The 21,725-nt window shown below is 37.7% G+C and overlaps 1 protein-coding gene across 1 annotated transcript in view; it reads left to right on the top strand.

The window, feature by feature from the left end:
* Positions 1-17,375, top strand: part of ANO5 (anoctamin 5) — a 97,434-nt gene extending 80,059 nt beyond the window's left edge. Inside the window, exons 15-19 of the mRNA XM_075547695.1 lie at positions 92-222; positions 7,235-7,440; positions 9,473-9,651; positions 12,845-12,950; positions 15,723-17,375. Of these exons, the coding sequence (XP_075403810.1) occupies positions 92-222; positions 7,235-7,440; positions 9,473-9,651; positions 12,845-12,950; positions 15,723-15,944 (844 nt within the window). The 3' untranslated portion in view covers positions 15,945-17,375. The remainder of the gene's footprint in view (positions 1-91; positions 223-7,234; positions 7,441-9,472; positions 9,652-12,844; positions 12,951-15,722) is intronic.
* The last annotated feature ends 4,350 nt before the right edge of the window (positions 17,376-21,725 follow it).

The following is a 21,725-nucleotide window of genomic DNA, read 5'->3' as shown; positions in this document are numbered from 1 at the left end:
TTTGACTCCAATTTTCAGGTACAGTATTCCAATTTCTGACCTCTTTCTCTTTAATTCTATTTCAAATATTTACTTATTTCATTTCCAACAGCCTTATTTTGAATTTGTGGAGACGCCGGAAAACTCGGACCCACTCTGAGAAATTATATAGCCGATGGGAGCAGGACCATGACCTGGAGTCTTTCGGAAACCTTGGTCTATTCTACGAGTACTTAGAAACAGGTAACTACCTTCCTCTTCCCTGAAGTAGTCAGGGTGAGTAAAAGAACTATTTTTTCAGCTCTTAATATACCTTTGTGTTTTACCTGTAGTACATTCAATCATTGGCTAGTAGGTAAACAAAAGATGGATCAATAAGGACAACATTGGTTAGCTATTTCCCTGCCACTACTAATAAAAGACAGAATGAAATTTAGATACAAAACACAATTTTCAAAAATTTGATGTTAATCTCACTTAATAAATCATAACAGATTCACTTTTAGCCCCTGCCTCAGATGAGCTTCCATGGCTACTTCATTTACATGCCTCTGAGAGGAGCCGAGAAGAAATTTAAAAGTATTTCCAGAACCTGGCATCCTCTTAGTGAGCACGTTAGTATTTAAGATAAAAGAAGAAAGCTGGAAGCAGTGATATCAGGGAAACCCAAACTGAACTCAAGAAATGCATGTAGAACCCAAGGTGGGACGCCGAAGAGCCCCCGAGGTGAACGTACTGACGCAGCAATGCTGGGAACGTGTCCTGCAGTCCACGCGGTCTTTCCCCCATCAACATGTTTTCTTCTCTAGCCATATTAAGGAAGGCCATTTCTTTTGTTTATTTTCAATGACCTCTTTCCACGAAGTCACTGGATGTTGGTTCAAATCTCTTGCTTTGAGAGCGCTCAATAAATGGCCACAAAAGTCGAGCCTGTATTTGCTGTTTTCAGACACGCTCTGTGAAAGTTGTTGAAAGCTTTCCCTACTCCCACCCCTCATTGCCTGTGCAAGTAGTCTCTAGTTACTTACGTTGTTAATCTGTCCAAATCAACGGTCCATGTATTTTGGTGTGAAACACTGTCTTGTACAGGTATACTTACCTTTTCTCAACAGAGTTTTAAGTTCTGTACCATTGGCTAAATTAATGATAATATCAATAGAATAATTATCATATGCCCCTGGGGATGATTTTTAATGTTATTTAATAAAATAATATTTTTATTTTCTGATATTTCTAAAGTAAACTGGGGGCATATATAATTCATAGATATATTATTAATGGATTTTGAGCTACCACTTGATCATATCCTTAATCTGAGAATAATTAATTCTTATGTCATGGCCCTGTCCAATCTTTGCCCTTATGAGGAAATCACTGAAGATATGAGTGCTACAGCAAAAAATTAATGAAAAAAATCAGATGCTACACAATTATCAGAAAAAATAGTATCTGGGGTCTTAAAGGCTTGTCTTAAAACAAGCAGCCACTAAGTGAGGAGTCAGCTAAGCCCACACAGATGACGCACACCCACCTGCATGATTCAAAGATTGAAAATAATGAAATTCATGTCTAGAAGAGAGAACGGTATTGGAGCTTAAATTCTGAACACTCAGTTTGGCAAAAAGATGGATGACAAAGCCCAAAATCCATTTACAGGGTCCCCACACACATAGATTAAGTGTCCCGTGTATCCACCCTGACTATGAACCAGAGAACCAAAGATGTGAATGGCTTCGTATCAGACGGTTTCTATTGAAGAATGGACTTCTGCAGATGCAGTTAGGTTAAAATGTAACGCCTTATAATTTGATTTCCTTTTTTGAGTCATTGTATATTTGTTTCAGCTTTTAATATTTTCTGCATTCTTTTCTTTTGAAATTTTTCTCTGTTTTATTTTGTTGTTGTTGGGTTTGTTTGCTCTGTTTTTGTTTCGTATGTTTTTCTGTACATAAAATCTAAGAGAGGTAACTCTGTTTTGTCAGGCCTACTTGACTAGAGAAACAAATCCAGTGATACTCACACATGAACGAGAAAGAGCTTTATTTCAAGAAGTAATTATATGCTGAGAAAACACCCCAGCCCAGTTCAACTCAAGTCCATTACTAGCCCATTAGTCCCTCTTCAAACTCACATAGCCACATGCATTGATGCAGAATGAAAGAACTGTCACAGGCTGGGGAGTGCAAACTGGTGCGGATCCAATGCAGAGGTAACATTACAGGAGTAGGGCAGCAACCAGAGTCAACCAGCAGGATGGTGAAGGGAGAGAGAGAGAGAGAGAGAGAGAGAGATAGAGAGAGAGAGGATTCTCAGGGCCCTCCTTATGAGAAGGCCACGCTCACAAGGAGGCACCATCAGACTGTCACCTGATTGACAGGTGAAATACCAATCCTACACTTTTATATATCTTCAAGTTGGCATGAAATTATGTAATTACTACACCAATAAAGACAAAAACTGGATTAACAGTTTCATAGAGGCATAGAAGGGGAGGTCAGAGGGAAATGAGGAGCTAACAACAATGAATATAAGACTCTTTTTGATAAGTTTGAACTATTTGAATTTATATGTGGATGAAGCTCCAAGTTTAAAAAAACCAAAATAATGAGTACAAGAAAGATAAAATTTCCTAAAACAGATTATATTAGTGATTACACAGCTCTTATTGACCTACTGAATTATATGATATGTAAATTATATGTCAATGAAACAGTTTTTTTTTAAGTACTAAGCTATAAAAGGCACAAAGGGCAAAAAAAATTCTACTGATTTCGCTAACATTTCACAAACATTCACAAACATATCTTCATAGAATTGCTTGCTGCCTGCATGTCATCTTTGGTAAATTATCTATTTATGTCTGGGGCCCATTTTTTGTTGGATTATTTGTATTTTTCTTGTTCAGATTTTATAGTTTTCTATAGATTTTGGAGACTATCTTTTTTTCTGATATATGATTACTGAATATTTTTCCCAATCTATGATTTCTCTGTCAGCTACTTTAATGAAGTATTTTGTTGTGCATAGATATCATATCTTTCTTAAGTCCCAGTTCTTTATTTTGTTTCTATAGTGGGTATATTTCCATCATGTTCAATAGTGGGTTATGCTTTTTATTGAGATCTTTAAGTTTGACCCTGTTTTTTTTTTTTCATTAATGGCCTTAGTACTTGGGTGATTTATATATTTAGGTCTTTGATCCATCTTGATATCGGCTTTGTACAAAGCATGACGTATGGGTCCTGTTTCATTCTTGTGCAGGTGAAGATCCAGTTTTTCCAATTTTCACAATTTGTTGAAAAACCTCTTGCCTATTTAAAGTGTTTTAGCTCTTTACCAAAAATGAGGTGTCTATAGGTACTGGGTTTTATTTCTGGGTTTTCTAGTTTTTTAATTCTAATCCTTTCATCTTCATATCTATCATTGTACTAGTTCCAGGCTGATTAGATTACCAGGGCTATAGAGTTGGTTTTAAAGTCTGAGCGTTTCCTACTTTGTTTTCAATTTTTAATAGTGTTTTATTTATCCTAGGTTTCTTTCAAGTCCCTATATAGTTGGCAATTTGTTTTCTATTTCTTTGAAAAATAGCACTGGAATTGGATCAGAAGTGCATTGAACTTGTAAAGTACATTGGCATTATTGACATCATCACATGTTTAGTCTGCCTATCCAAGAACTTGTTCTGTTTGTGTAAATTCCTTTCGGTTTCTTGAAGGACAATTTTATAGTTTGCTTAGTATAAATCTTTTGTTTCTCTTATAAGATTTATCCCTATTTTATCTTTTGTATAGTTATTGCAAATGGCATTGTTCTTTTGATATCTTTTTCATTATAATCATCCTTAAAATACAAGAATTTAACTGATTTCTGTATGTTGCTCTTAGAGCGAGCTACACAGTCTAATATTTCTATTAGTTCAAGTGATTGTTTAATTGAATATTTGGGGACTTCTATAAATAGGATTATGTCATCTGCAAATAAAGAGATTATTATTTCTTCTGTGCCTGTGTGTATACTGTTAAGACATTTTTTTGATGTCTGAGGACTCTAGTTAAAATTTCCAGAACTATATGAAATAAGTGGTGATAAAAGACAATGTTATCCAGTTCCAGTCTGAAGAGAAAATGATTTCTATTTCTCACCATTCAGGGAGATTCGGACTTTTTGGTTTGGAATATATGGCTTCTATATGTCAAGAAATTGCCCTTCCATTCCTATTTTGTTGAATGTTCTTATCAGGAAAGGATGTTGAATTTTATCAATTACCTTTTCTTTATTGATTGATATAACCATATGATTTTCTTTTATTTTTAATCGTTTTATTTGGGGCTCATACAACTCTTATCAATATATATATATATATATATATATATATATATATATATATATACACATTGTGTCAAGCACATTTGTACATTTGTTACCATCACCATTCTCAAAACATTTGCTTTCTACTTGAACCCTTGGTATCAGCTCATTTTTCCCGTCCCTTCTAGCTCTCTTCTCCCTCATGAACCCTTGATAATTCATAAATTATTGTTATTTTGGCATATCTTATACTGTCCGACATCTCCCTTCACCCACTTTTCTATTACCCTTCCCCCAGGGAGGAAGCTATATGTAGATCCTTGTAATCAGTTCCTTCTTTCTACCCCACCTTCCCACCACCCTCCCAGTATCACCAATCTCACCACTGGTCCTAAAGAGATCATCTGTCCTGGATTTCCTGTGTTTCCAGTTCTTATCTGTACCAGTGTACATCCTCTGATCTAGCCAAATATGTAAGGTAGAATTGGGATCATGATAGTGAGGGGGGAGGAAGCATTTAAGAACTAAGGGAAAGTTGTATAGTTCATCATTGCTATACTGCACCCTGACTGGCTCGTCTCCTCCCAGCCACCCTTCAGTAAGGGGATGTCCAGTTGCCTACAGATGGGCTTTGGGTGCCCACTCTGTACTCCCTCTCATTCACAATGATAGGATTTTTTTGTTCCTTATGCCTCATACTTGATCCCTTCGACACCTCATGATCACACAGGCTGGTGTGCTTCTTCCATATGGGCTTTGTTGCTTCTGAGCTAGATGGCGGATTGTTTACCTTCTTCTCCTTTATTTTATGTGATGAAATATATTGTTTTTCTAATATTAAACCATCCTTGCATGTTTGTTATGAATCCTACTTGATTGTGATATATTTTTTCATGTTTAGTTTGATTCTGTTGGCTAGTATTTTATGGAATATTATTGGCACCTATATTCATTAGAGATATTAGCCTATAACTTTCAATTCTGGTGATGTCTGTGCCTGGTTGAGGTATCACAGTAATAGTTGCTTCATAAAATTAGTTTGGGTAGTATATTGTCCATTTGTACATTTTGGAATACTTTATTTAAAATTGGTATTAACTCTTTTCTAAATATGTGATAGAATTCCCCAGTTAAACCATCTGGATCTGGATTTTTTTTATATATTGGGAGTTTTTTTAATAAGTAGATCCATTTATTCCCCTGTATAGGCTTTTGGAGATTCTCTACATCATTCTGTAGGAATTTAGATAAATTATACATTTTTAGAAAATTATCCATTTCTTTTACATTTTCAAATTTGTTGGCCTGTAATGTTTCACAATGTTTCATGATTCTGTTGTATCTAATTTATTTCTGTTGTAATGTCATGTTTCATTTATTATTCATAGCATTTGTTTTTCTCATTCTTTTCCTTTGTTAGGTTTATTAACCTTTTCAAAGATCCAACTTCTTGTCTTATTGATATTTTCTGTAGTTTAAAATGTTTTATATTTCTGCCCTGACCCTTATAATTGCTTTTCTTCTAGCATCTGATGCTTTGTTTTGTTTCAGTTTCCCCAATTATTGTAGTATATGTGTTAAGGTGTTTGTTCTCCTTTCTGCCTCATGGATGAGTGTAGGTAATGCGGTAGGCGGCCCTCCGGGTGCTGTTTGGGTTAGACATGCTCTTTTTCGATTCCCATGTGTTTCATGGAACCTTTGGCAGTGTTCTTTATTTTTTTCAATTTCCATGTATTTGATTTTATGGAGTTGAATATTGTATGATTGATTTCTAATTTTAGAGCCTCGTGGTCTGCAAAGATGGTTTGTGTTATCTGAATGCTTTTCTATGTGCTGGTTCTTCCCTTATAAGCTAAGATACGGTCTATTCTAGATAGCCTCTGTAGGAATCACAGAAGAAAATGACAAGAATTCTTGTTGGGAGGCGTGTTCTACACGGATCTATGAGATCAAGCTTACTGATTGTGCTAGCTAATATTTTGTGGCTGTGTAAATTTTCTTGCTGGCTGGTCAATCTGTACTTGACAATGACGTATGCAAGTCTTCTAATATCATTTTGTGATCTATTTGTGCCATCATGTCTATAAAAATTTGATTAATTTATTTTGATAATCTTTCTGTTGCTGAATATATATATATTAATTATGGTTATGGTTTTGTTTTCAATGAAAACTTTCATAATTATATAGTAACCTTCTGTGTCTCTCATGCAATTAATCTTGATGTCTATTTTTTCTGAGATTAATGTTGCTACTCCTGCTTTCTTTTGACTGCTATTAGCTGGATATATTTTTTCTATTCGATTTTTTAGTCTACATAAGGTAAGGTTTTCTGATCTCCTAAAAATGTCCAGCCTCAGAAACTCAAAGAGGTAGCTCTACTATGTCCTATAGGGCCACTAGGGGTCAGAATTGACTCAATGGCAATGAGGATTTTTTGTTTGTTTTGACTGCTTCAGATCTGGTGTAATGCATTCATTAACAGTACCCAGAGTTTAACTCTTGTTACCGAATATGCTGAGTACTCAAAACATACAAAAAAAACAAGTCATTACCTCTGTTCTTAAAAATCATTTAGAGTCACAAACTAGAACAAATTGATTGCTTTACAAATGAAATGAGGAGACAAAACCATAGCATTAAACTTACAAAAAAGTTAGCCCAAAATACAAAGAAGAACGAACAATAGATCCTCTCTTCAAACAAGCAGAGCTCAAGAGGAAGAGCCAGAGAGTTGAAATATGCATGCCCAGGTTCCTCTTCCTGCCCTTGGCCACCACTACGCCCCTCTACTTCCCGAGGACAGGAGGAAGTGGCAGGTGGGAGGCAGGCTGCAGTCTTCTGTCTGAGGAAGATCCTTCTGATCGGACAGAGTGGTAGGAGGTGGACCCACGTTCCAGTTATTCACAATCCTGACTCCTTGCCTTTTTTCTTTTATTTCTCTGCAGTTATCCAGTTTGGATTTGTTACATTATTTGTGGCCTCTTTTCCTCTGGCTCCTCTTTTGGCTCTTTTGAATAACATTTTAGAGATCCGCGTCGATGCCTGGAAACTGACGACTCAGTACAGGAGACCCGTGGCTGCTAAAGCTCACAGCATAGGCGTCTGGCAGGACATTCTCTATGGAATGGCTGTCCTGTCTGTTGCAACGAATGTAAGTAACACTACCTGAGCAACGCGGCTTTGGATCGTCTTTTGTTTCCTTGGGGATGGAGAGATGTGACTGATGCTTAACACAAATCTCTATTTCATTAATTGTACTATAATGATAAGCCATCAGCATAAAATATTCCTGAAATTCTATATACTAACCGACACAGAAAGATCTATGATGAAAAACTCTTAGAAAGGGGAGGAAAATTTATAAAATCATCCTCATGAAAGCCTCATAATACTTCTTCATAGTCCTTGGCAAGGCATAAAGAACATGGTGACACAAAGGATATGCATAATATGTGCTTATTTTTTAGGCATAAACTTACATATTACAAACAGAGACTATACACAATTTATCAGACTTTTCTGGTCTTTATATGATACATTTATTCTTAAATGATAAACAGACTAGATTCTAAACTATAGCAAGCTTACTGGGAACATTCTCAAACAAGGTTTTAAAAACAGACTGGATGGCCAAACAAAAACTTAGCCACTGACAATCACTCTATAGATGCTATACAAAGAGAAAGCACAGTAGGAACGCTAGCACGTGGTGGCGTGCATCAATGGATCCTGCTCATAATGGGTCTATAGGATAGACTAGAACTGCCCATCAGGTTTTCTAGGCCATACTCTTTCCAGGAGGGGGCTCTTTTCCACTGTCCGGTTACTGGTAGGTTTGAACCGCTGATTTCCCCCTTCGTGGCTGACTGCTTTTTGTACCATATCACCAGAGAGCCTTGGGATTACGTACAACAAGGATTTACAACAAAATCAGTTAAAAGCGACTTACAAAAAATTTTAAAGTGATTAATACATATATTGTTAAGAAAGGAAGACATGAGCTGAACATGTAACTGGAAGCGCTGAGTATGTACCTGAAGACATTACAGCAGGATTAACAAAGATGCAAGGTGGCCTCGAAAAGTTTGTGAAAAAAGAGAATTAAAAGATAATGCAATTTTTCCACTAACTTTTTGAAACCCCTTCCCCTATTATTTATGCAGAAATACCAAATTAGAAAACCAGCATTATAAAACTGTTAGTAAATCAAGACAGTGTGGTCTGTTTAAAACTAATAATTGAGCCACTTAGGCAAAATGTGGGTAATCTTGAACAAGGAAGGTCTGTTCTAGGTTTCAGGTGAATTCTCACCCAAATGTTAAAAACTATGGATGAAACTGCACCCATTTACACCAATACGTGTAAAGCTCTCTTTGATGATCTCACATATTTAGAAAAAAATTGCCAGAATGTTTTCAATAAGCAATGGAAACCATGACTACAGAAGCAAAGAAAAATAATAGCCTTTCATTCGAAAAGTAAAGTAACATCTGCATATCCTTTGCTACTGGAGAATAAATTACCATCTGTGAACGCATTTGTCTGAGTAGCATCACAGTCAACGAATGAGCAATAAAATATCCTTTCGTCTTGAAGTAATATGAGTGTTATGTAAACACGTAGCACCAAAGCGACCAGTCGTTAAGGTTTTAGAAGTGGCTGGTCTAACCTATGCTAAACATGGTATTTACATGATTTGAAGATGCTGAAATTGATGGAAATTTTTCATTCCAACGAATACTGATGGTAATGGCAGGAGATGTCATCTCTCCATCTAGTCTAGCTGTCCAACCTCCAACACATAGGTGTGTACACACATAGCTGGCTTAGGGAGTTGGCCCCAAAGTACATTTTTTATAAGTTGTAGAACTCTGTTATGGAGCCATAAATAATAGGCTGCAATCAAAAACAGCATCATTCTTAGGGACAGATAAGACACTTAGTTGTTTCTCCACTCAGCCACTTTCTGACTAGAGCAGTTGGGACCAGTAACCACACACGGTGTAAAGGAACAATCTTTCTTGTTTTAGGACAAGGACTTGTATTTGAACCTGGCTTACTAAATCACTTTAATCATGTTGAAACACTCAGATGGCTCATGAAACCGAAAGGTATATACAGATATATGTTCACAATTGGACTCGCTGCTCAGGATGTGTCCATTTGTTCCCTTTGTCTTTCAGGCCTTTATTGTTGCGTTTACATCAGACATCATCCCCCGGTTAGTGTACTTGTACGCCTACTCAGAAAACGCCACGGAGCCTCTGAACGGCTATGTCAACAACAGCCTGTCCGTGTTCCTCATAGCTGATTTTACCAACCGCACGGCGCCCACCGAGAAACGTGACTTCCTCACTTGCAGGTTTCCTTCTGCTGAGTTTTCGTTTTTCCTTTACATGTGTTCTTTACTTCCCTGATCTCTTCGTGTTGTGCATGATGTGAAGTATTTACCCAGGGTGATTAAAAAACCCGAGCAGGTAAGCTGTATCGACCTGTGAATTCACATAGTGAATTCTGATTTGGAAAGACAGAATGCTCCAAAGTAGGAGGATTTTATAAGTAAATGTAATGGGATTTTGGGATTCATACGTATTCCATAGTGGTTGAAAAAAATTATCTTCCAACAAATATACTTTGGTCTCAAGACTTAATAGAGAGAGAATGCCCTGGATGGTCATATTCCATGTGCATTTAACTTTCTTGAAGTTAATTCTGTAGCCTGAGCTAAGAGATTGAATGAAGAAGAAATAACCATACAATAATTTAATCCGTTCACTTAAGTCATTCCACTTCAATGGCATCATGCCTGGAGGAGGTATAAAACTGAATTTGTAAATCTGCTCGGTCCGTCTTAAGCACAAACCTTAAACCAAGTACTTCATCTGATCTCTCAACAAAGAAACAGCAAAAGGCTATGACACAGACAGGAAGGATTGTTTTTTTAAACTTTGTTATAGTCCATAGTGGACTCTAGAGAGACTGTGCACGAGAACTTTAGAGCAAAGACACCAGTGTAAGACTTCCGGGCGCTCTCATTTTCCAGCCGTATAGTCTACGCACTAGAATCTAGACAGATGTATTTACATACAGGGTGGTCTAAAAAAATTATTGGGAAACTGGAATTGAAAGATCATGGAATTTTCCCACAACCATTTTGTATGTATATATGTACGTCCATGTCTGTCTGCATGCATGTATTTGTACCGGTGCAAGGAAATACCATGTAATTACTGGCTATTGTGGATGAAGGGGCCCTGACAGTGTAGTGGTATGCATTGCGTTGTGATCCATATGGTCGGCAGTTCAAAAAGAACTAGCAGCTCCTCAGGAGAAAGATTGGGCTTTCCACTCTCATAAATAAACAGTTACAGCCTGAGAAATGCACAGGGGCTCACTATGAGTCAGTATTGATTTGATGGCAGTGAATTTGGTTTGGTTATTGTGACTCTCTGAGGGATTTAGGAAATTTAACAGTATATTTATTATAAAAACTGATACTAGAATTTAATTATTGTTCAACATGATCGGTCGTTATCACCACCTATAATAGAATTTGAGGCAAGAATGTGAACTAATATATTTTGGACAAGTTATCAGGAGAGACCAGACCCTAGAGAAAAACATCCTGCTTGGTAAAGCGGAGGGGCGGTGAAAAACAGGAAGCCCTCAGTGAGATGGACGGACATATGACTGTCCCAATGGGCCCAAACATGAGGCCGATTGTGAGACTATGCAGGACCAGAGGTGTGTTGTTCAGTTGTAAGTCAGAACAACAACAATGTGATTAAGCAGCTTCCTGAGCGTTTCCCTATGGGATGAGAGGAGAGGAAACATTTTCAGTTGTGGATATTTTATATATGGAATGGCCTATCCACACCCCCAAACCTACTGCCATCAAGTCGATTTCAACTCATAGTGATTCTATACATTTACAAATTCTATAAATTAAAAAGAAAAAATACATCTTTTGACTGATTCACTATGATGCTTCTGAATGATGTATTAGAATTCCAGACTAGCAGTGTGGGGCATCAGCTTCTTATCCTTTCTCTAACTGATCCGCTTTGTGACTTTAAGCTTATAACCTTTCTGAACCTAAGCCCTCTCTTCTAAAAAGTAAATGAGTTTTGTTGTTGTTCTTTCTACAAAGACAAAATAATGGTAATAAAGGAAGCCAAATTATTTGGATACTCTTTCTACTAAGTACTCACAAAACCTTACCAAATAATGAGCATATACTTATCCCATTTCAGCATTAAGAACTGAAGTTTTTTTAGGTTAAGCATTGGGCTGCTAGCAGCAAGGTCACCAATTCAATCCCACCTGTTGTTCTTCCACAGGAGAAAGATAGGCTCTCTGGCCTCCTAATGATTGACAGTCTCAGAAACCCCGTGTTGCTGAGCTACTCTGAGCTACAAAGCTTCTCGGAACCAGAATCAACATTTCTTTTGTCCTCACAAAACTCAGTATAACTAATAAATCTACTGCAGTCACCATGGACAGAGTTTCTGGTTTATGCCATTTGCAGGGGGTTAAAGAATGACGTGCCAAAATGATTTTATCATCTTTCCTAGCTTATTGTATCATTTGCTTAGATAAGGAGTGTGAGATGAGGACTGTTTTGTGTGGAGCCATGGTATATCATAAATTCTAGTGAACTTACTAATTGAGAGAGATCTTCCAGATATCTAAATGTAAATATCAAAGAAGTCAAGGGATGTATGGTCTTTGCACAAGAAGAAATCAAGGCTGTGGGTGAATATTTATTAACACTTTGTGTTTGTGAATGAAGTCCCTTAGGAAAGAATTGGAAGTCAGAATAGAAGAGGTCCTCTGTCTAAGTCTTTGAAGAATATCAAAATGTGACGACTCTGAAGATGAGAAAATTCCAGAAAGGTAGTGAGGAAAGCAGAATAGTGCAGTGCCGACCCCATAAGCCGACCAAAGCGAGAGCTCCAAGAGCGTGGAGCCCAACCCTTGTCGTCCAGGTGACGGGTCCACCGGGTCTGAGAGGCTTTACCGAAGCAGGTGGTCTCGTCTTTTTCCCCAGGGGCAGCTGGTGACTGTGAACCAGCCACCTTTCAGTTAGCAGCCCAACACTTAACCTCTTGTGCTACCAGGGCACCACAAGAGTAAAAGTGGTCAACCATTTCACATTCCACTCTTGAAAGATCAGATAAGATGAGGATCACAATCTCTCTTGGATTAAATACAGGAAAAACCCACATTTATTTCAGTGGAGTGACAGGTTCACCGACATCGTGAGTGAGAGGAGAGCAAATGGAGACCGTGGATTTGGGTAACGCTTTCGGGAAATGTGAATTTGAAGAAAATTGTCTCTGTGGGTGTCCTACTGAGTCTAAATTAAAAATAAGTGTCATATGGCTGTGATTTTAGTGTACAAGAACTAAAAATAAATTTCATAATCACAGTTATCTTCTGTGGCCTCCTTTTGTGGTCAACTCAACAGGTCTTTTAATGAAAATACTAGAGACTTTGTGTTGTCTTTCTCAGTGGAAATTATAGGTAAGATTTGCATGTGCTTCTATTTTCAGGTACCGAGACTACAGATATCCTCCTGAGCATGAATTTAAGTATTCTCACAATATGCAATTCTGGCATGTACTGGCTGCGAAGATGACCTTCATCATTGTCATGGAAGTAAGCCTTTCTTGACTCTCATCGCAATCATGTCTTCTCGCTTTAGGGATAGATTTCTGAAGGTACAGCAGCTGGTCAGAAACTTAGCACCACCTCAACAAATGATTGTGAAGGCAATTTTGACATAAAAAAGCAAGTTAGGAATATTCTCAACACCCTGAGTGTGAACTGCCTACTATGCACTTAATGACAGTTAAACAGGGAAGAGAAAAACAATTACAAATGGGATTTAAAAGGGTGGGCAATTTTCCATTATCTTTGCATTGTGTTTTTCTACACTTTATTGAGACTCCTCATATGGCCTCTTCCCTTGAGGTTAGGAGCAGGACAGAGAACCTAACTCCGTACTCGGGGGGTGGTTCTCCAGAGGCTATTTTAAGGCTTTCTACAACTGTATATGTTGTCTTATTTATTCTCCTAAAAGCCTTACAAGCTATGCATTATCACTCTTCTTTGACAAATGAAACTGAAAATCTGCTAAATGAAGCAGTGTACTATGGTTACTCTGCTAATATTAGAGCTTGCTTTCAATGCCAGGGATAACTCATTCCCAAGCCTATTCTAGCTACAATATTATGCTTCCTCCTGTCTGAAATCGCTAGTCTAAGTGAAGAGATAAGACTGGCAAGAAGATATAAATAAGACAGTAAGGGTATTTGACTAAGTTATTGATTAAGTGCTACAAATGACAAAGATATGACTATTAATAGTGGAGAAAAGCATAAATGTGGGCACTCTATCATTCTGGAGTACAACCTAGTAATAACAAGTACATACAATTGTGAATCAGCTTTTTAATTTATTACCAAGTCTGCAATATATAAATAATTTTTAAAATGAGTTATGTGTGGCAAATAAAGAAACAACTGTATGTACTATTCCTTCCTACCCCCGATCCTACTCTCCCCAGGCAATCATTGTAACCCATTGTCTTAGTAGTTGTGCCTGTATTGTAAAGCAAAGTATTTATGTTACTTTTGTTTCTTTGAGATATTGATTATAGATTTCTGACAAGGGCAGAACACACAAGCATACGTGCATGTACACAAGCTTGTACCTTTCACCCACCTCTCAAAATAACTGCAGCAAAATTCCAATAATGCCAACAACTAGAACAGAGTCAACAGAACAACCCCTCCAATAGCAAGAGAAAAGAAATAATAAAAATCAGGGCGGAGTTAAACCAGTGGGAAGACAAAAGAACAATGGAAAAGATGAACGCAACTAGAAGCTGGTTCTACGAAAGAATCAACAAAATTAACAGTCCTCTGGCAAAGCTTACCAAAGCTTACCAAGCTTTCTAAGCTTACCAAGCTTAGAAAGGAGCAAACATCAATAGCCAGGATGAGGGATGAAACCCACCTTCCCGACATGATCACTGAAGACAGGTGTGTGTGTGAAATGTGGTGAAGAAAGCTGATGGTGCCCGGCTATCAAAAAGATATAGCGGCTGGGGTCTTAAAGGCTTGAAGGCAAACAAGTGGCCATCTAGCTCAGAAGCAACAAAGCCCACAGAGAAGAAGCACACAGCCTAAGCGATTACAAGGTGTTGAATGGACCAGGTAGCAGACACCAAGGAACAAAAACAATCATTGTGTGATCACCTTCCTCAAATAAACGCTGAAGACGAATGTGTGCAAGTGTGGTGAAGAAGGCTGATGGTACCCAGCTACTGAGAGATATAGCGCCTAGGGACTTAAAGGCTTGAAAGCAAACAAGCAGCCATCTAGCCCAGAAGCAAAAAGCCCACACGGAATCAGCACACCAACATGGGTGATCATTAAGGGCAGAGGAGACCAGGTTTCAAACAACAAAGGCGCAGGGGAATCACATCACCATGAATTAGGAAGAGTGCATGATGGGGACCCAATGCCCATCTCTACACAGCTGGACATCCCTTGCAGAGGGGTAGTGGGGAGGAGATGAGTCACTCAGGGTTCAGTGTAGCAACAATGAAACTCAAAACCTTCCTCTAGTTCTTGAACGCTTCCTCCCCTCCCAATTATCATGACCCCAATTCTACCTTGCGGACCAGGTTAGACAAGAGGATGTACAGCGGTGCAGTAGGGATCTGGAAACACAGGGAATCTAGGACGGATGAACCCTTCAGGACCAGCGGTGGGAGTGGCGACACCGGAGGGAAGGGAGTGTAGAAAGGGAGAACTGATCTTGGAGATCTATGTGTAACCTCCTCTTTGGGAGATGGGCAATGGGAAGGTGGGTGAGGGGAGACACCGAGCAGTGTAAGATAAGATAAAATAATTATTTATAAACTATTAAGGGACCAGGGGGAAGGATGGGAGCGGGGAGGGAGGGGAAGGAGAAAAAAAGGCAACCTAGCTGATTCCAGGAACCCAAGTGGAAGGTGAATTTTGAAGAATGGCAAGTGCAATGAATGTGTAAGGGTGCTTTGCTCAATTGATGTATGTATGGATTGTGATAACAGTTGTATGAGCCCCATTAAAAGGATTTATTAATAAATTTAGAAAAAGATCAAAAGGGCAGAATCTGCCCTAGGACAGATATCAGAGGGTTAGGAGGGTTCCTTTCAATGAGGAATGAAAACAGAAAATGCAGGGCGGAAGTGGGATAAGTGATGGTATGTTGAGAGGATGCCAATGAATGGATTGAAATCTGTTGAGTGTGAAACTAATTCCCTGCTTTGTAAACGTTCACCTAACTCACAATAAAAAGAAATTTTAAAAACAAATAAATTGCTTTTGTAAAAAAAATTCCAATAATGCCTTTAATTGTTCTTTCTATTTCCTTTAGCACGTTGTGTTTATATTTAAATTTTTATTGGCCTGGATGATCCCTGATGTTCCAAAAGAAGTTGTGGAGAGAATCAAGCGAGAAAAGTTAATGACTGTTAAGATTCTCCATGACTTTGAGCTCAACAAGTTAAAAGAAAACTTGCAACTGAGTTCTGATCTTCTGGCCAAGGAAGTTCTGCTTCAAGAAAACAAGGCAGAGCTGGCGAAGGTAACAACGTAATCAGCAGAGCAAGCAACTGGCTGCCTTCCTTACATCACTTTATGCCTCTGGGTTTAGGACTAGGGCTCAGAGCCACTGTCAATTTTAGCTCTTCTTTCTCTTTATTTTTTTTTTCAACTCAAAGGTTTTGTACACTTTCGTAGAACCTAACTTTGTAATGTTGGAAGAGTACCACTTGTTTGCTTCTTTGACAGGGTTCTCCAAATATTGTTGACTGTGTTCTGTAAATGATGCTGAAAGTGCACATGGAAGCAGAATGTCAGAAATCATGGGATGGGGCAGTTTAGAGTCAAACACTGGATTCGGGCTGTCCCATCATCCTCCAGGGCATCTGCATATTTTATGGTATTCTGTTGGATTGATTTCCATCAAGGAGAATGTTAAGAGAAATAAAAAGGTAGCAGAGAGGTCTACCAAGCCATTCTAAAATATGCAAATGAAAAATCAAAATGAGCTGACATGGGAAAACTCACATGTTAAAGAATATTGGGTAAAAGATCATGCCAGGGACTTGTTCCTGAAATCATCCTGAGTAAGCTAACCTTCCATCGGGAACCCAGATGAGTCCTTCCAGGTAAATGCAAAATTGATTTTTCAAATGACTGGACTTTGGGGTTTCAACAAAGGACTTAACTATTCAGTTATTTAAAGACACTATTTCGGTGGCAGCAGTTTCAAGACTGAGGATTCTCATATCTGGAAAATGACATTGCATGGGTACTGGATTACTTCAGGTCTTCAAGTAAGGAAACTATTGAGAAGCGAATGTGTTTGTTTTTAGTATTTAAAGAATGCAAGACAATGTACAGTGGGGAATTTAATTATCTTAATCTAGAAAATCGTTGAATACTTTTAAATCATTTTTTTCTTTTAAAATGCCTATTTTGCATCATGAATCCCTTTAAGCATTAGCTATTTGTATAAGTTAGATACAAGTTTTATGACATGTGATAAACACCTTTGTTTTAAAGCGTTATCCAAACTTTTAGTAACTTGATGACCTTTTCTATTGATGTATTAATTCATACATTGTTCAGTGCCTTGTTCCTATGCCTTTGACATACAAAAAGTGGTATTGTTGGATGTTGATGTGATATGGCAACTTCTAGAGAAACTGTCGGCTTACTCCCACCTCAGAGGTGAAAACCACATGAAAATAAACCAAGAATGATGCATGCAATGAAGGCAATAACTAAGTTCAGCAAATGTCGTGTTGAATGATTTCTCTCTCAGTTAAATGTGTGATACATGGATACCCATTTTCTTTTACTTTAAAAAATACAAAAACACTGAACACACAATGTTTGCTTGTGTGTGTGTATATACGTCCACCTACACACACATACACTGGTATACGTGTACTAGTATATACTATCAAATAAGAAATACAGTTCAATTAGACAGCATTTCACTATCTAGTTAAAATTATTCTTTGGTGGCAAAATAAGTGTTTTTTAAATCACATACATAGAACTATTATCAACAATTGGTTTAAAGGTTTTTTTAAACACTAGTGTTTGATTATTTGATACTAATAACTTGGTGTGGAATTGTCAATATTAAGTAAATAACAGGTGGTATTAGCTAATGATCAATATTAATCACATGGAACTGGAGATTATGAATTCTATAAAAGCATGAGTCGGGTTCCCCAGTATTGGCAGTACTGTGCTTGTCATCCACTGGGGACATTTTGTGAATGTTTTTGTATAAATTAAAAACAGCTCCTTCGTGAGAGAGATGCTTTCTCATGTGGGGGGAAAGCCAGTCTTACTTGAGGGAACTAGTCTAGGTGACTGTGCAGCAAGATGCTATGCCTCTGGCTTGTTAAATCCATCTCTGTGTTATGATGATGTCACATGTTGCGCACAGCTTGCATTGTTTCCTTTCTGGGTGCTGATGAAAACGAGGAAGAGCATGGAAACTGGTTCACTGGATATAAGATTTCATTGTTATGGCTTAAAAGTATTGGAAGAGATAGAATGTATGATAAATAAAAATAAATGTGACTCATGAAGTTAATTACATGCTGCAATTTTAAAACACGTTCAAATGTTTGGTTCTGGGGTGTGTAAGGAAACCATTAAAGAAAGGAATCATTTGTAGATAAGTAAACTAATTCTTGATTGATGGATATTTCCCTTTTAAAAAGTATTGGAAAATATTTTGTACTTAGCTCTAAATCATTGACTCAGAAGTCTCTTCATCTTTTATCAACTTCAAAACAAAATACAGGGATCCCTCTGTTTCCTGAAATCATGCTAACCAAACTCAGGAGTGAAATAGATGCAGATACATTGGTCCATTCACTTTAATCCCACTGGATATTAGGGGAACACTGACTTGAGAGTGTTTGGCCACTAAGCATGTGATAATAGGGCAGACTGGTTCCGTCCTGTTATATCAAACACTTTTTCCCCCCCAAAGGATATTTCAGGAAGCATCTGTGAATTTATTTGAAAGAATGTTAAAAGAAGAGAGGATGCTTAATTCTTTTCAAATGCCTTGACCTATCCGTTCCTTAATATTTCTGTCTTTATGCACAAGAGGAGGAAACACTCTGCAAAGCCACGAAGGGAATGTCTCAATTCAATGGCTTTGGCCTCACTCCTGACTCACAGCATTAGAGGACATTTTGTAACTCAGCCAACCATCTAAGGAAAAAGAGAAGGGGTGGAGCAGGGAGAAGACAGAGCATACTTAGGTGTCCTGCGCTCGCTAAGGTCTACAGGGGAGGGAGGGAGGAGTATTGTGGGGAGGCTTGCTGCAAGGGTGGATGATAAGAGGAATACAAGAAGGAGAAAAGAATTTCGAGTGGAAAAAAAAAAAAGAAAGATGACAAGCTGAAAACGATTATGTGTCAAAATTAAATTTCAGAGTACTCCTTGTTGATTGGCTCCAATTGAGCCTGAGGAATTTGTTCTCCTTCAAAGGGGAAAATCTGTGGTTTGAAAAAGTTTGCTAATGATTGTTTTTCATTGGTAATAGTTCTTGTGTTCTTGAAGAATCCTCTTCAGGAAAATAGCAAGGCAAACCTGCCAACATAAATAGCTGAGGAATCTTCCTGCCACTTGTAAGCCACAGTAATGATGACGTCTCTCTTTTGCTAGACAACATTTTTGTGCTTATCCCTCTGTGTGTAATGATTCAAGTATGTTAATTATTTCAGCATTATGTAAAACTGTTGAGGATGTTAAAAAGAGTCATCTGCATGAATTGAGTGTGTGAGTGTGGCCCAATGGATTGACAGATGCAGATCTTTCCTCCGAATGACTGTGTGCCGAGCTGGTGACCTACATAGGTACTCCTTTCCTGTCTGGATTGCTGTCTTCTGCTTTCTTTGTGTGTGTGTGGGGGGGGGGGGGGTTTGGGAAACATATTCAGGGAAATTGCTCTTAAGTTTGGAGAGTTATATGAATACAAATCTCAAGTTATTCAAACCCATGCAGTAAATAAAGTAATCATTTTAAACTACATTTTGACAAGCACCCAATTTATGTTTAGGGTAAAATGTGGATATAGTCTTTTATGAGTATGAGTGTTATAGCAGATTTGTATGTCACTGTATTTATTTAGACCCATTAACATATATTGCCTACTTTATGTTTATTTTGTAAAGTCCACATATGGCAGACTTCGAGATGCGGACTGCATGAAGGAAGAAGGCTGGAAGGTCTAGGAAAATTGAAGGTCATAGTTTTTGCTGATTTGCCTGCTACTATTATCACCTGGGGAAAGTGATGAGAGTGAACAGAAAAGCCATAGGAGCAAAAAAAAAAAAAAAAAGCTGAAATATTTTCTAAATTTTTTTCTATTCTTGTCTTTCCAAAAAGTTCAGCCATCATTATCAAAGCACTCTGAGCTCTTCGTTAGAAATGTACAACCCACGGTCAGATCCCACACCTGTAGACACAGTCGCCAGGGGAGGGGCTTCTTTGTAAAGCTCAAAAAAATTACTTGTATTTTAAAATCAATGGGGACCAACAACAGAGAATAATATCTCTGGGCAAGACTGAGTTTACAGATTTCAAGTTTTCCATGTCTTATATAGATACAAAATACCAAAGACCATCTTTTAAATTGCCTGGCTTGGAAGTCAGAATCTTCAGAACCTCTGATGTTCTCAGTTGGCAGAATCATTTCTGAGCAGATGTTGAGATCTCATAGATCAGACATATCCATTGAGAATGATTGGAAGTATCCGCTACTAGGCATCAGACTCTAAATTGATTGAAGCATACACTGCTAGGCATCAGACTCTGTGTAGTTTTGCCTGATGTAGTTGACAATGGATAAATATGGCTGCAGAATTTACTAAACATTAATTTATTCATCAAACTTAGGGAAAGGCCTAGGGTATTTGCTCTAACCATTTCTGTTCAGCATTATTCTTAAGATAGTAAGTCAATGGGAAAATAGCACAGACTTGGAAAGGAATTAATAAAAATGTTTTGTGCATGAGATGGTTGTGTATATTGAGAGTAGCTATTCCAATTAATTTTAATGAGGTAATAGTATATGAGATCAATGAACAAAAATAAAATTTTTTGTACATAAGTAATTAATAGTTAAAAAATAAAGGCAAACATTCTTAAAGGTAATTTTGATATATGTACAAGACATGGAAACCAACATCTATAGAATGCTAAGGAACAAAATTCAGAAAGCCATACATAAATGGAATGATACATTAATTATGCTTACATGTCGGAATGCCCACTATTGTTGGAACAACTACTGACTTTCCCCAAACTGGGCTGTCAGTTGGAATGGACTCAGTGACAGTGAGTGAGCTGAAACAACTGGATATTCATATGGAAAAAATTTTAAAAAGGAGCCTTAATCCTTCCCTCACACCACGCATAGAACAAGACTAGCGGTTGACCATCTAGGGAAACAAGAAACCTGCACAAGCTTGAGGTCAGCATCATTCCTATTGAAGGGGAAAGAATGATAGAGGTCAACTGAAAGGGTTGTTAAGTCATATGATGACAAAGGAGGGAATAACATAAACAAGTCATAAATGTTTAGACTACCCCTTTTCCCCATCCTTTGTTTTGTTTTCTAATCTTTCTCTCACTCTCACCTTCCTTCATGCCCACCTGTCTTCTGTTCTTCCTTTTCTGTTTTTAATCATCTATTCAGCATCTCCCAACTGAAAACTGCCTCACTTCTTGTTTGACAGGGACGCAGGCTGTCCTAGGCTGGCTCTTCCAAGAATCCTTCTGCAGAGTCATGACATAAGGGTTAGAAAGGAGCAACAAGACAATTTCCTTAATTCTGCAGGGATGCAGACTGCAGCAGAAATTATCCACCAGGTTTTTGTGCATTGATTCTATGAAATGTTTTATATCTAGTTTTCAGTAATATATTCAACTATCTCATGTTTAGTCTAAAATTTTAAGGGTTTCATTTGACTTATACAAGACCAATGCACACACAATAATTAGACAACAATATAAGATAGAGCTGAGTAACAGTTTGTGGGAGAAGATAGAACATCCTGGGAAATTTAGGGTTTATTGTCACTATAGATGTTTTTGACCCAAATTATTGGCAGATAGATATGGAAGTCACAGTACTGAGCAGGGCAAAACAGCAGGTAACATCACATGCATATGCAGTGTGAACCATTATCATTTAAAATCATGTACGTGACTCATGTAGGATGACTTAAAACTAGACATTTTTATCTCTAGTAACAAAAAACCTTATAACCACGCAATTCCAAGACTGCTTCATTATTTTATTTATACCACTAAGGCACTAGCTCATTCTTTG

Source organism: Tenrec ecaudatus, chromosome 4, assembly GCF_050624435.1.
Source record: "Tenrec ecaudatus isolate mTenEca1 chromosome 4, mTenEca1.hap1, whole genome shotgun sequence".
NCBI lineage: Eukaryota > Metazoa > Chordata > Mammalia > Afrosoricida > Tenrecidae > Tenrec > Tenrec ecaudatus.
The sequence above is the reverse complement of the archived record's forward strand: the minus strand, read 5'-3'. Positions and strand labels throughout refer to the sequence as shown.